A 15,735-nucleotide genomic window follows, 5' to 3' on the forward strand; every position below is an offset into this window, starting at 1 on the left:
ACTGTAACTTTGAAATGTATGAAAAATAATATACTAAAGTTTACAAAAAAGTAAGCTGCTTGTTTTTGTCTGGATATTAATCCTCATTTTCTGACACTATGTGATGAAAGATAAAACCAAAAAAATACAATCATAAATGCTGTATGGGTATTATGTGTTAAATATAAATTTGGATAACATTAAGTTCAATTAGTTCAAAAAAAAAAAAAAAGAGGGTTTGTGGGGGTGTAGTAAAAAGTCAATACAATAAGAAGCCTGTATTTGGAGCATCGTTTATATTCATTTAAGATACACTGCAATTTTTAAACCTTACATGTACTGGAATGGAAAAGAGAAGTACTGGCTTAAGCATCCAAATAGAAAATAAAGCCCTTAGAACCGAGAAATTGAAAATTTGATACATTACTAGTTTGAAGAAACTTACACTAAATTAATTTTTCTCAAACAATGATGAATGGTCCAGCAGGCGGTGACAAATAGTAAGGTAAACTACAGACCTTCAATAAACATTACCTGACCATATGGAATAAAATATATACCCAAAAATACAACTGTAACTTTGAAATGTATGAAAAATAATATACTAAAGTTTACAAAAAAGTAAGCTGCTTGTTTTTGTCTGGATATTAATCCTCATTTTCTGACACTATGTGATGAAAGATAAAACCAAAAAAATACAATCATAAATGCTGTATGGGTATTATGTGTTAAATATAAATTTGGATAACATTAAGTTCAATTAGTTCAAAAAAAAAAAAAAAGAGGGTTTGTGGGTGTGTAATTTTAATACGTTTATGTCTCCACAACTGGCAATCCCATACCTAAGCATAAACCCATTATTCTGGATTTGAGCACAGCATCACCCTGACCTGGTGATAGCTGAATCCAGTCACATATATAAGTAATTTAGAGACTATCTAAATCAAACATAGGTACTGAAGATGTTTATCATCATATATGATTACACTGTAGATTTTAAAAGGCATACTGAATTTGCTACGCTGAAGTTGTCACAAAAACCTATGTATGTTTTAAATGCATTTAAGACGTCATCTCAACCTAGAGATTATCATACTAAGTCCAGTAAGTCAGAAAGAGAAAGACAGATACCATATGATATCATTTATATGTAGAATCTAAAATATGACACAAATGAAATTAGTTATGAAACAGAAAATGACTCACAGACGTAGAAAACAAACTTATGGTTACCAAAGGGGAAAGGGGGTAGGGGAGGGATAAATTGGGAGTTTGGGATTAGCAGATACAAACTACTATATATAAAATAGATAAACAACAAAGATCCTACTGTACATAGCACAGGGAACTATATTCAATATCCTGCAATAAACCATAACGGAAAAGAATATTAAAAAGAATATATATATATACACATATATATGTATAGCTGAATCACTTTGCTGTATACCAGAAACTAACAAAACATTGTAAATCAACTATACTTCAATTAAAAAAGAAGTCATCTCACACCTAATTTAATACTGGAAATGGTTACATGGCATATTTACAAATTTTCCTATCAATAAACAATTTTTAAAAGCTTGAAATAATAAAATTTTCTAAAATGTTCACCAACTACATTATCTTATAGACATCTCAAAAATAATTCATTAGTTCCTTAATTATCGATCACCTATTACATGGCAAAGACTATGTAAATCATACTTTTTCCCACCTATGCATAAATCAAAAATGTTTGCATATAAATATTGTTTTATCAGATTGAGAAAATATCAGTTACAGTAAGAACATCAGTGGATAAAACAGACTATCCCTTCCTTCTATAAAAAATATTTCAGGGCTTCCCTGGTGGCGCAGTGGTTGCGCGTCCGCCTGCTGATGCAGGGGAACCGGGTTCGCGCCCCGGTCTGGGAGGATCCCACGTGCCGCGGAACGGCTGGGCCCGTGGGCCGTGGCCGCTGGGCCTGCGCGTCCGGAGCCTGTGCTCCGCGACGGGAGAGGCCACAGCAGAGGGAGGCCCGCATACCACAAAAAAAAAAAAAAAAAAAAATATTTCATAAAATGCTTCTATGATAAATTTGAAAAATATTTTCTCATGATACATGCTGTTAATGTATCACCATATATCATCAGAAAACATTTTGTTGCAGCTTAGCAACAAAATTATCAAACTCAGAGGACCATACACAGTAAAAATTAATGGAGGATATACTTTCTTTTTTTTTTTGTCGCACCACACAACACAAAATACATTCACTATATAGAAACCATGGTATAACTTAAATGTGATTTAAGCGTAGCATCTTAACTAATGCTCAAAAAATGTTACAAATTTGTAGTAAGGCCCATCTAAATTTTCATCTAGTGCCAAGACTTTTCTTGAAGAAAAACCATAAATCAATGTGATATAATTTAATCCTGAAATCTGTACTATGTAGTTTTATTTTTTAATCAAACATAATATGCATGAAAAATTACACATAAGTCTGCACTATAAAAAATTCTGCTTATTCTGTCAATAAGACACCAGTATGATTTTAATTTTTACTTCCCTAATGCCTAATGATGCTGAGTATCATATATGCATATTTGCCATTCACATATATTCTCTGGTGAAGTGTCTGTTCAAATCTTTTGCCTATTTTTTAATTGGGTTGTTTTGTGTTCTTACCAATGTTGAAAGTTTTTTATATATTCTGGAAGCAAGTCCTTTATCAAATATATACTTTGCAAACATTTTCTGTCTATGGCTTGCTTGTCTTTTCATTCTTCTAGCAGCATAGCTCACAGAAGTTTTAAATTTTGATAATGTCTAATTTACCAATTTGTGTGTGGCGGGGAGAACTGTGCTTTGGGTTATATATCTAAGAAATCATTTTCTAATTCAGAGACAAAAAAATGTTCTCCTACGTTTCCCTTTAGAAGTTCTATAGTTTTAGGTTTTATTTTTAGGACTATGATCCATTTTCAGTTTTCTTTTTTTCTTATATGAAGTAAGGTATAAATACAAGTTCCCTGTTATACATATGGATATCCAATTCTCCCAGTACCATCTGTTGAAAAGACTATCTTTTCTCCACTAAATGTGTCAAAACTCCGTTGTTCTCACATGTGTGCATCTATTTCTGGGCTCTCTATTCCATTCCATTGACCTATTTGTCTATCTTTTTGTCTTGATTAGTATAAGTCATTGTAACAGGTCTTCAAATCAGGTATGGTTAATGCTCCAACTGTGCCTGTTTGGGGGTTGTTTTTTTTTTTAAGTTTTGGCTATTCTAGATCTTTTGCATTTCCATATGAATTTTAAAATCAGTTTGTCAATTTTTAATAAAAGCCTGCTGGGATGCAGGCTGTAACTGTGCTGAATCTATACAAATCAATTTAGGGAAAATGGGCATATTAATAAACACTATAAAGTCTTCCAATTCACAGACAATGTTTATTTACTTATTTAGGTCTTCTTTAATTGTCCTCAACAATATTTTCTAGTTGTCAGTATACAACTGTGTATCTTCTGTCAAATTCAACCCTAAGTAGTTCATATTTTCAATGCTATTATAAGTGGTATTTTTGAATTTCAACTTCCAATTGCTTGTTAACATTATACAGAAATAAAGGGAATTCCCTGGCAGTCCAGTGGTTAGGACTCCACACTTCCACTGCACGGGGCATGAGTTCGATCCCTGGTTGGGGAACTAAGATTCCCGCAAGCCATGCGGCACAGCCAAAAACAAAAAAAAGAAATAAAACTAATTTTTGTATATTGATCATATATCCTGAAATCTTGCTAAACTCCTGTATTAGTTCTACAAACTTTTTTTTGTGAACTCAAAACAAGATACTACTACACACCTATTAGAATGGCTAAAATTAAGATGACTGACTATAATGAGTGTTGACGAGGATGCAGAAAAAGTGCAGTTTTCATACACTTCAGGTAGAACACCTGGGCAATTTCTTTCAAAGTTAAACATACATCTACTGTATGATCTAGCCATTCCATATCTACATATTTATCAAAGAGAAATGAAAGCATACGTCCATAAAAATACCTGTATATGAATGTTCATAACAGCTTGATTTGTAACAGCCAAAAACTAGGAACAACTCAAATATCAATCAACAGGTGAATGAATAAACCAACTGTGGGATACCCATATAATGGAAAACTACTCAGCAATGAAATGGAATGAGCTGCTGATACACACAACACAGATGAATCTCAAAATAATTAAGCTGACTGAAAGAAGCCAAACAAAAACACAAACTGTATGATTCCATTTACATAAAGTTCATTAAAATGCCAACCAATCTATAGTGATAGAAAGCACATCCATAAATGCCTGAGGAGGGATTACCAAGGGGCATAAGGAAACTTTTGGGGGGTGATAGTTATGTTCACTATCTTAATGTTGGTGGTGGTTTTATGTCAAAACTTGCCAAACTGTACATTTTCAATATGTTGCAGTTTACTGTATATCGCTCAGACCTCAATTTAAAAAAAAAGAAAAGGTACCAGCATAATCGTCACTAGGCACCAGAATATACTTTTTAAATTGATATATAACTTTAAAGTGATATATAATTCACAAAGCATAAAATTCAACCTTTTAAAGCATACAATTCAGAGGCTTTTTTGTATATTGACAAGGTTGTTCAACAATCACCACTATTTAACTGCAGAACATTTTCACCACTCTAAAGAGTGGTATCCATTAGCAGTCACTGACATTCCCCCCCAAGTCCCTCAGAATATCATTAACTTTCAGATGACAATGTATTTCATCTGGTCACTACATTTCAAGCCTCAAGACCTTTCAAGTTTGAGAGATTGGTTTTCTGTTAATCTCAGGGGCCTGCTACTCTTCATCATTTTATTCTTTCTAATGAGAGCCAGAACCATACAGATATAGACATTGATAATTTCAGAGATGCTCCAATCATAGAAATAGCATTTAGTGTACATGTGTAACTGTAATAGTGATTACCAAATTATTACTTTTATTAAAACATTAATTCCGAATGTAGAAACTTTATCTCCCTCTTGGCTTCTCCTTATTATCAATGCCAGGACTGGCCAAGACTGAACCACAGTGGTGAATGATGAAGACATGATGCCTTTGAAATTTCTGAATAGCAAATAATCTGCAAAGCTTTAAAAATTTAAATTAACACAGTCCATTTTGAGATAACTCCACAATTTACTATACTTTCTCAACAACTTGTCATCGTTTAACATTTATAAAACTTTGGGTAAAGCCAAAGCCTCATTGGAAGGATAATGAGTTTATACTCTGCATTGTACCAACATAGAACATTATGATTAATAACTGTGCCTTTTTAAGAAATGAAACCGAGTTATTTGTAGTGAGGTGGATGGACCCAGAGTTTGTCATACAGAGTGAAGTAAGTCAGAAAGAGATAAACAAACACCGTATGCTAACACATATATATGGAATCTAAAAAAGAATGGTTCTGATGAACCTAGGGGCAGGACAGGAATAAAGACGCAGATATAGAGAATGGACTTGAGGACACAGTGAGGGGGAAGTGTAAGCTAGGACAAGTGAGAGAGTAGCACTGACATATATACACTGCCAAATGTAAAACAGGTAGCTAGTGGGAAGCATCTGCATGGCACAGGGAGATCAGCTCGGTGCTTTTTGACCACCTATAGGGGTGGGATAGGGAGGGTGGGAGGGAGACGCAAGAGGGAGGGGATATGGGGATATACGTATACATACAGTTGATTCACTTTGTTATACAGCAGAAACTAACACAATACTGTAAAGCAATTATACTCTAATAAAGATGTTAAAATAAACAATAAAATAATTGTGCCTTTTTAAAAAAAAGAAGATATCACCATTTGCATTACAGCATCTGTTATTTCTAGGAGAGATGATAATCATAATCAAAATCTAGCAATTTTTATTATGGAAGAGTATCAGTGATGACAAGTATACATAATAAACCTTGGAATAATTTGTGTTTGTTTTTAATGATTCTATAATTTGAGAGTTTATTTTTTGGAGCACAGAAATTAAATATGATAAAGCAAAAAATAACAGCTGACACTAAGATTTTTACACTTCTATATTTAGCACATATTGTGAAAAAACAGTGAAGCATTACTCACTGCTTTAAAATTAACTTTTTATATAATATATTCCAAACACACTAAATGACAAGTTCAATATATTCCCATGATATGCCTAAGCAATGTATCTGAGCATTATAAATTGAAATGTTGTTGAAGCATGCTTTGTGAAGGATATTACATTTCCTCAGTCAAAACAGGGAATAAGCATTACAGTATGACTATGTAATTGAAATATCAAAGATAGGAAAATTCAAAAAGAACATGTAATGCACATCTGTGATATTCTTTTGGCATAACTACTTTCAAAGCACGTTACTAAGCGTTAGGAGACTCTTGATATTTGAGATGGATATAATCAAAGAACTTCTGAACCTAAAAAGGTACAAATTCCACTAAACACATCCACTTCAGAAAAATTACTGGGTACCCAATGAAAAGAAGAAAACCGCAAAGCCTCATTAAAATGCAGGTGTTAGGTAGTTCTTTAAGCACTTGGTAGGTATTCAAAATTTTGCCTGAATAATTATGAACTGCTTCATCATGGACCTTACAACTTGTCAGTACTCAAAGCTGTGACTGCTACACCCTTGAATGTCAAAAGGCTGCTCTAAATGTTTAAGAAAAGAATGACGAATGAAGAAATGAATTCAACAGATCTTCTAGGCACCATGCCAATATGAGACTTGTCACCTAAAAAACAGCATTTCTCCTGGACATTTCTCCTAGGGAAATGAAAACTTAAGTTCACACAAGACCTGTATACAAATGTTCAAGTAGCTCAATTTATAATCACCAAAAACTTGAAACAACCAAATTTCCTTCAACCAGTGAATCAGTAAACAAAAGGACTTACCAAGCTCATTGAGACTCTGAGCAGCTTTTGTTATCTCTCTACTTCCGCCCTGCAGTTGTCCCTGGAGTCTCTTACTGAGATACAAGATGCGAATGATTCTCCGAAGCAAATCACAGGCAACCTGTGCAATGTTAAATAAGTAAAGTCAATCCACGAAGTTTTATCACTATGTGAACCTGTCTTTTCTTCCCGGATGCTAAAAATTCACTCACGTATTTTTTGTTTTCCACCAATCAGAAATCTAAATAATCACAAGTCTTAAAAAGCAGCATTTTACAATAAGCTCCAAGTTATCCCAAAGAGAATTTGGGATTGAGGTGCTATGAAACCTAAGCACTTTTCTCCTCAGTCGTAGACCAGTTTTCTTCTCCAGGCCCGTGGCTCTCAGTCTTGACTTCATATTAAATTCAAGTGTGTAGAGGGACTTCCCAGGTGGTCCAGTGGTAAAGAATCCGTCTTTCAATGCAGGGGACGCCAGTTGGATCCCTCGTCAGGGAACTAAGATCCCACATGCCACGGGGAAACTAAGCCCGCGTGCCACAACTAGAGAGAGAAGCCCGAGCACCACACCTAGAGAGAAGCCTGCGCGATGAAACTAAACATCCCGCATGCCGCAACTAAGACCCGACGCGGCCAAACAAATAAAGAAAAAAAAAATTCAAGTGTGTAGGTTCAAAAAGTTCCAATGCCCAAGCAAGACAGAGCCCTGACCATTTAAACCAGAATCGGTATTTCTTTTAATATCCTCATGCAGTCCCTGTGTGTAGCCAAGGTTGATAACCACTGTGCTGGGGCTGCTTAGCTTCCTACTACTGTTTCCTATTGTTTCCAGTCCTAGTTTCCCTTTCCTAAGTCCCTAGGGGGACAACTTAAAATGCCCAGTTTCACTAGATCTTAAAGAATAAGCATGCCCTTACTGCTATTTCCTAATTTTTTTTAATCATTAATAACAAATTGTAAAAGATAAAGTTATTAAAACAAACCAAAAAAACCCTATCATTTATATGTCACCTCTATTCCCTTTTTTGTTACCAGATCCAGTAGTGGGTCTTAACCTATCCAAAAGACTAAGACATGAAATAAAGATTTGTGTATTTCAAGACACTTTATTACAGAGGCTATCCAGGGCAATTGCCTGGGGAGAATGAAAAGGGAGACTGATGGAGTAACACATATATAGTGACCTTCAGCTTCAGTGGTGATAATAAAGAAAAGAGACAGTCTATGCTGCTGCATCACCACAATCTTTGAATGGCCCTGAAGCTGGCTGAGAAGCAAGAACATCTCCCATGTAAGGAGGAAAATCCTAACTGGTAGCAATAAGAATTAAAAGCCCTAGGAAGACAGGGTCCCTGAGGCTTCAAATATAAACATTTTTTCTGAATGAAGTACACATACACCTCAGAGCCACACACAGCCGCACTCATGCACAAACATACACAAACATACAATCAAATACACACTTACAAACATATGTATATCAAAGGCAGCCAAGTATTAAACATGTTTACTTTTTACTGACTACTTTTCTGAGTAACTAGTCTGAAGTACTTAAAATAATAAAAGAATGTCAAATAAGAATTTCTCCCTGTAAACTGGAAGATTTAGGCATCTTAATCTTTAATTAAATTTTATTTATTTTCTGAATAGGTAATACAAGCATATGATTCAAAATTCAAAAGGTTAGAAGATAAAAAGTCATCCTCATATTTTTATGTCTCAACTGTGCACTCACCAAAACAACCACTGTTATCAGTTTCTTGCTTGTCAGAATTATATTTTTAGAGGTACCATTTGGAATGTAGAATCCCAAGCAATCATTCCTCTTGGATTCTAAATACATCATGAGGAGAAATAACAGATCTAGTCACCAAGAACTGTCCTTCCAGAATTCCCAGTACCTACCCAATAAAGGATATGCCCTCAAACATGAAAGCTTTGAGCTTATTTCTAATGCTTTTCTGTTTAACCATACTTAATCTGTCACCAAGTCTTACTGATTACTCTTCTGTTGCATAACACAATGGCTATTTTACCTCTATTCCTACAAGCATAACCCTAATTCAAATCTTTATCACCTTCACCTTAACACTGTGGTCTCCTGGCTAGCTTTCCAGTCTCTTACTGAAATCCATCTTGCCAGATTTACCTTCTTAGAAACAGTTTTCAGCACTCCAGCCCCCTTTTTAATAAACCTCAGTGGCTCTCTACTAACAGATCATGTTAAATCATCTTAGAATAGCATTTAATAAAATCCTCAGTCGGGCTTCCCTGGTGGCGCAGTGGATAAGAATCTGCCTGCCAGTGCAGGAGACACAGGTTCAATCCCTGGTCCGGGAAGATCTCACATGCTGTGGAGCAACTAAGTCCATGCGCCACAACTACTGAGCCTGTGTGCCATAACTACTGAAGCCCGCACGCTTAGAGCCCGCGCACTGCAATGATGAGAAGCCCCCACTCGCCGCAACTAAGACCCAACACAGCCAAAACTAAATAAATAAATTTATATGTAAAAAAAAAAATCCTCAGTCAACACGTCTTAGATAATCTGTAAGGCAGCAACTCTCACCATTTCCTAATATAGTTGCTTCCACTCCAATCAATTTCCTTTTCTTCCTTATTTTTCATTTCAGACTTTTATTATCAAATATATTATTCAGCACTAAAAAGAAAAGATCTATCAAGCCATGAAAAGACACAGAGGAATTTTAAATGCATTTTACCAAGGGAAAGAGGCAATCTGAAAAGGCTACATACTATATGATTCCAACTAGAAAAGACACAACTATGGAGACAGTAAACAGATCAGCGGTTGCCAGGAGTTGGGGGATGAAGAGTCAGAGTACAGAGGATTTTTAGGGCACTGAAAATACTCCATATGATACTATAATGATGGATATATATCATTATACATTTTTCAAAACCCACAGAATGTACACCAAGAGTGAACTATGGACTTTGAGAATGATGTGTCAATGTAAGTTCATCCACTGTAACAAATGTGCCACTCTGGTGGCAGATGTTGATTAAGGGGGAGGCTATGCATGTGTGGGGCAAGGAATATATGGGAAATCTATATCTTCATCTCAATTTTGCAGTGAATCTAAACTGCTCTAAAAAATTAAGTCTTTAAAAATATAGATTTAGATATTACAAATACAGAAAACTACATACAGAAATTATAGGGAGGGTTTCCCTGGTGGTGCAGCAGTTAAGAATCCGCCTGCCAATGCAAAGGACACGGGTTAGAGCCCTGGTCTGGGAAGATCCCACATGCCTCGGAGCAACTAAGCCCGTGCACCACAACTACTGAGCCTGCGCTCTACAGCCCATGCTCCACAACAAGAGAAGCCACCACAATGAAGGGTAGCCCCTGCTTGCCGCAACTACAGAAAGCCCACATGCAGCAACGAAAATTCAACGCAGTCAAAAATAAATAAATAAATTTATTTTTTAGAAAAAGAAATGATAGCTAAATGCACTTGGAACTACCATGCAGATCAGGAAACAAAACCATGTCTGCCACTACAAAAGCCCTCCATGTACCCACTACCAATCACAACACCCTCCAGCCATCCTCCCTACGTCCCCCAGCCTAACCAAGAGAGACACCCTTCTGGCTTTTGTGGTAATCACTTCCTCACTTTCATTTACGGCTTTATCACTGAAGTATACATACCTAAATGCTGTAGTTTAATTTTGCCCTTTTTATTTTTATTTTTTTAACTTTATGTTTTGCCTGCCTTGGGTCTTCGTTGCTGCGTGCAGGCTTTCTCTAGTTGTGGCAAGCAGGGGTTACTCTTCGTTGCAGTGCGCAGGCTTTTCATTGTGGTGGCTTCTCTTGCTGCAGAGCGTGGGCTCTAGGCGCGCAGGCTTCAGTAGTTGCAGCACACGGGCTCAGTAGTTGTGGCTCGTGGGCTCTACATCGCAGGCTCAGTAGCTGTGGTACACAGGCTTAGTTGCTCCGTGGCATGTGGGATCTTCCCAGACCAGGGATTGAACCTGTGTCCCCTGCATTGGCAGGCAGATTCTTAACCACTGCGCCACCAGGGAAGTCCTAATTTTGCCCTTTTTAAATCTAAATGGGTTCCTTTAGCATCTCTTTTTTTTTTCCTTTGCAATCTGTTGAATATATGGGATCATCTGTCCTCTACGGTTTCCCACAGACTGGTTTTAGTTGATTGCCTTCCCCTAGTTTAACAAGTCCCTCTGTCTTCTACATTCCTTATACCTTAGTAGATGGATGTAGGCAGCTTCATCAGATACAGGTTTAATATTCTGGGCAAATTTATTCATTAGGTAGTAGTGTATTTATAACATATGTATGATTCTCTGTGTTGTTAGCAGCCACTGATATTCAATGTCAAGATCTATTAAAACAGAATGAATACAAAATGGTGATACTCTAGTTATGTCATTTTGCCTTTATTTGCTAACTTATAAAACATCTCTATGAGAACAAACTTTACCTCATCTATATTAGTTTACCCAGTGGTACTGTTCTTACAGAATAGTAAGAATAAACACCAGATTCTTTTCCACTGGTTTATCAGTTTTCAAAAGTGAGGACTACTTTCCCAAAAGCCACCAAAGATGAACAATTAGTTCATTGTTTTGGATATCATTATGAACTCATAGATTTAAACATAATATAAGATTCCAATCCATTGTAGCTCTTATCCTAATAGATGCTCACATTGTCCCATTTTTGACCAGTCGGAGCTTCTGAGGGTGATCACCTGTACTGATTTGCCTGAGACTGAGAGGTTTCCTGGGACATGGGACTTGCAGTGCTAAAACTGACATAGTTGGTCACCCTAGGGCCTCTCCAAGTTGACTCCTGAAGTCTTTTATCATGACTCTAGTTAATAGTTATTGATATTTGCCTTGGTATATGGTATAAAAATATTCCAGGATCATTTTGCATATTTCATGCCCCAGATCTGGGATCAAAGATTTATCAAAGAAACCCTGATTTCTTTTAGAAGTCAGCGGCATTTGAAGACCACATTCTGGGAACTAGGTTTGCTCATTTCTGAGACTTTTTGGTAGACATAGTTAGGAAATGTCAAAATTAAAATATCACATAAATATTCATTTGCTTGATTCCACAATACACATAAAACAGTCTCAGATTAACATTATACATATACATATGTATAAAAATATATACCTATAATGTATATACCATTTTAAGATAAAATTAAAATATCTCATGAGTTCATACTGATAATTGCACTTAAAAATCAGGAGCACACGGTGTTTACCTAATCTTCTAACTTAAATCTATAAATTATTTCTTCCACACAGAGACTCCTGGCTCCAGAGACATAACAGATAACAGAATTAGAGTATTTAAAATTATTCATTTGCTTTGCTACACAATACAAACAAAACATTACCTGAATTCAAAACCAACACTACAGGGCTTCCCGGGTGGCAGAGGGTTAAGAACCCGCCTGCCAATGTAGGAGACATGGGTTCGAGCCCTGGTCTGGGAAGATCCCACATGCTGCGGAACAACTAAGCCCGTGCGCCACAACTACTGAGCCTGCACCCTAGAGGCCGCAAGCCACAACTAATGAGCCTGCATGCCACAACTACTGAAGCCCGAGCGCCTAGAGCCCATGCTCCACAACAAGAGAGGCCACCACAATGAGAAGCTCATGCACCACAATGAAGAGAAGCCCCAGCTTGCCACAACTGGAGAAAGCCCACGTGCAGCAACAAAAACCAAAAACGCAGCCAAAAAAAACCAATGCTACAAACACAAATATGACTGTGCTGAAGACAGTTTAAAAAAACTGTTCTGCACATACTCTGCCCACAATGTTTTACAGTTGAATTTTATTTCTTTGTCAAAACATACAGCCATTACACACTATCTCCCTCATTTAATCCTAGTTCCAATGCTCATCACTAGTTTTTACTTTGCTCTTTCTCTACTCATTTTGATTGTCTCAAGTACATTGTCTATCAGATTCCTAAAGAAAGGGTCAGAGGAGCAACAGTCCCTGGATTCTATGAGGATGGCTGTATCTGTACGTCAAAATCAGTTTGGCTGCTGTATCAATTATCTTTTGCTGCATAAGAAACCAGCCCAAAATGCAGTGATTTTAAATGATTTGTTCTTCCTCACAATTCTGTGAGTCAGGAATTTGGGCAGGGTTCAAGCGCTACATGTGGTATCCCTGGGATTACTCACTCCGCTGCACTCAGCTAACACGAGGCTTCACTCATTTTAAATGATTTGTTCTTCCTCACAATTCTGTGAGTCAGGAATTTGGGCAGGGTTCAAGCGCTACATGTGGTATCCCTGGGATTACTCACTCCGCTGCACTCAGCTAACACGAGGCTTCACTCCCATGTCTGGCTGATTCAGTGCTTCTCTACCTATCATCAACCCACGGCCAGCATGGGCTTCTCCAAAGCATGACAGTCTCACAATGGCTGGACTTCTTACATGGACAGTGGCTTTCCCAGAGCAGAAACAAAAGCTGCTATGCCCCCTAAACGCTAGCCCCCAAGCTAGCCCAGCATCACTTCCACCAGCAGGGGTTCTCTGGTTTTGCTATCTTAGTTGCTCTATATGTTTCTGCAGTGTTTAGGAACACTGGCAACTTATGCTGGTGTTGTTATCTTTCTTCTTCCTTCCTTCCTAATATATTCACTGTTTGGTGGATAATTATAAAGCCAGTAAACTAAGTCATCATCCCATAGAACAATGTACATAAAATTATTTGAAATCGTATCAAATGAAAACTACAAAGGACCCTACAAAAGTAGAGGACGAAAACCATGTACATGTAAAACACGAACATAAAAAATGAGAAAAGGTTTTATGAACCATTTCTTCCTTCCTCTTTCGAACATTTTCTCAAACTTTCTTACTTATATATTTTCAGTTAAAAAACTAAATTAAAAACTTCGAATTGAAGAGGGCACACAGCAGAAGCAAGAAGAACTACAATCCTGTAGCCTATGGAAGGAAAACAACATTCACAGAAAGTTAGCCAAAATGAAAAGGCAGAGGGCTATGTACCAGAGGAAGGAACAAGATAAAACCCCAGAAGAACAACCAAATGAAGTGCAGATAGGCAACCTTCCAGAAAAAGAATTCAGAATAATAATAGTGCAGATGATTCGGGACCTCAGAAAAAGAATGGAGGCAAAGATCAAGAAGATGCAAGAAATGTTTAACAAAGACCTTGAAGAATTAAAGAACAAACAAACAGAGATGAACAATACAATAACTGAAATGAAAAATACACTAGAAGGAATCAATAGCAGAATAACTGAGGCAGAAGAACGGATAAGTGACCTGGTAGACAGAATGGTGGAATTCACTGCTGCAGAACAGAATAAAGAAAAAAGAATGAAAAGAAATGAAGACAGCCTAAGAGACCTCTGGAACAACATTAAACTCAACAACATTCGCATTATAGGGGTCCCAGAAGGAAAAGAGAGAGAGAAAGGACCCGAGAATATATTTGAAGAGATTATAGTTGAAAACTTCCCTAACGTGGGAAAGGAAATAGCCACCCAAGTCCAGGAAGCACAGAGAGTCCCATACAGGATAAACCCAAGGAGAAACATGCCAAGACACATAGTAATCAAACGGGCAAAAATTAAAGATAAAGAAAAATTACTGAAAGCAGCAAGGGAAAAACGACAGATAACATACAAGGAAACGCCCATAAGGTTAACAGCTGATTTCTCAGCAGAAACTCTACAAGCCAGAAGGGAGTGGCATGATATACTTAAAGTGATGAAAGGGAAGAACCTACAACCAAGATTAGTCTACCCAACAAGGATCTCATTCAGATTCGATGGAGAAATCGAAAGCTTTACAGACAGGCAAAAGCTAAGAGAATTCAGCACCACCAAACCAGCTCTATAACAAATGCGCAAATGGAAATCAAAAGAAAGCTGGAGTAGCAATACTCTATGAGATAAAATAGATTTTAAAATAAAGAATGTTACAAGAGACAAGGAAGGACACTACATAATGATCAAGGGATCAATCCAAGAAGAAGATATAACAATTATAAATATATATGCACCCAACACAGGAGTACCTCAATACATAAGGCAACTGCTAACAGCTATAAAAGAGGAAATCAACAGAAACACAATAATAGTGGGGGACTTTAACACCTCACTTACACCAATGGACAGGTCATTCAAACAGAAAATTAATAACGAAACACAAGCTTTAAATGACACAATAGACCATACAGATTTAATTGATATTTACAGGACATTCCATCCAAAAACAGCAGATTACACTTTCTTCTCAAATGTGTACAGAACATTCTCTAGGATAGATCACATCATGGGTCACAAATCAAGCCTCAGTAAATTTAAGAAAACTGAAATCATATCAAGCATCTTTTCTGACCACAACACTATGAGATTAAAAATCAATTACGGGGAAAAAATGTAAAAAACACAAACACATGGAGGCTAAACAATATGTTACTAAATAACCAAGAGATCACTGAAGAAATCAAAGATAAAATCAAAAAATATCTAGAGATAAATGACAATGAAAACATGATGATCCAAAACCTATGGGATGCAGCAAAAGCAGTTCTAAGAGGGAAGTTTATAGCTATACAAGCCTACCTCGAGAAACAAGAAAAATATCAAATAAACAATCTAACCTTACACCTAAAGGAACTAGAGAAAGAAGAACAAACAAAACCCAAAGTGAGCTGAAGGAAAGCAATCATAAAGATCAGAGCAGAAATAAATGAAATAGAAACAAAAAAAACAATAGCAAAGATCAATAAAA

At 36.6% G+C, this 15,735-nt stretch overlaps 1 protein-coding gene across 8 annotated transcripts in view; it reads right to left on the reverse strand.

The window, feature by feature from the left end:
* Positions 1-15,735, reverse strand: part of COG5 (component of oligomeric golgi complex 5) — a 288,472-nt gene that overhangs the window by 243,747 nt on the left and 28,990 nt on the right. For all 8 annotated transcript variants that reach the window (XM_007105321.4, XM_007105322.4, XM_028490186.2 and 5 more), the window contains one exon: positions 6,939-7,059. In XM_007105321.4, coding sequence (XP_007105383.3) covers positions 6,939-7,059 — 121 coding nt within the window. The remainder of the gene's footprint in view (positions 1-6,938; positions 7,060-15,735) is intronic.

Source organism: Physeter macrocephalus, chromosome 5 (assembly GCF_002837175.3).
Source record: "Physeter macrocephalus isolate SW-GA chromosome 5, ASM283717v5, whole genome shotgun sequence".
Classification (NCBI taxonomy): Eukaryota; Metazoa; Chordata; class Mammalia; order Artiodactyla; family Physeteridae; genus Physeter; species Physeter macrocephalus.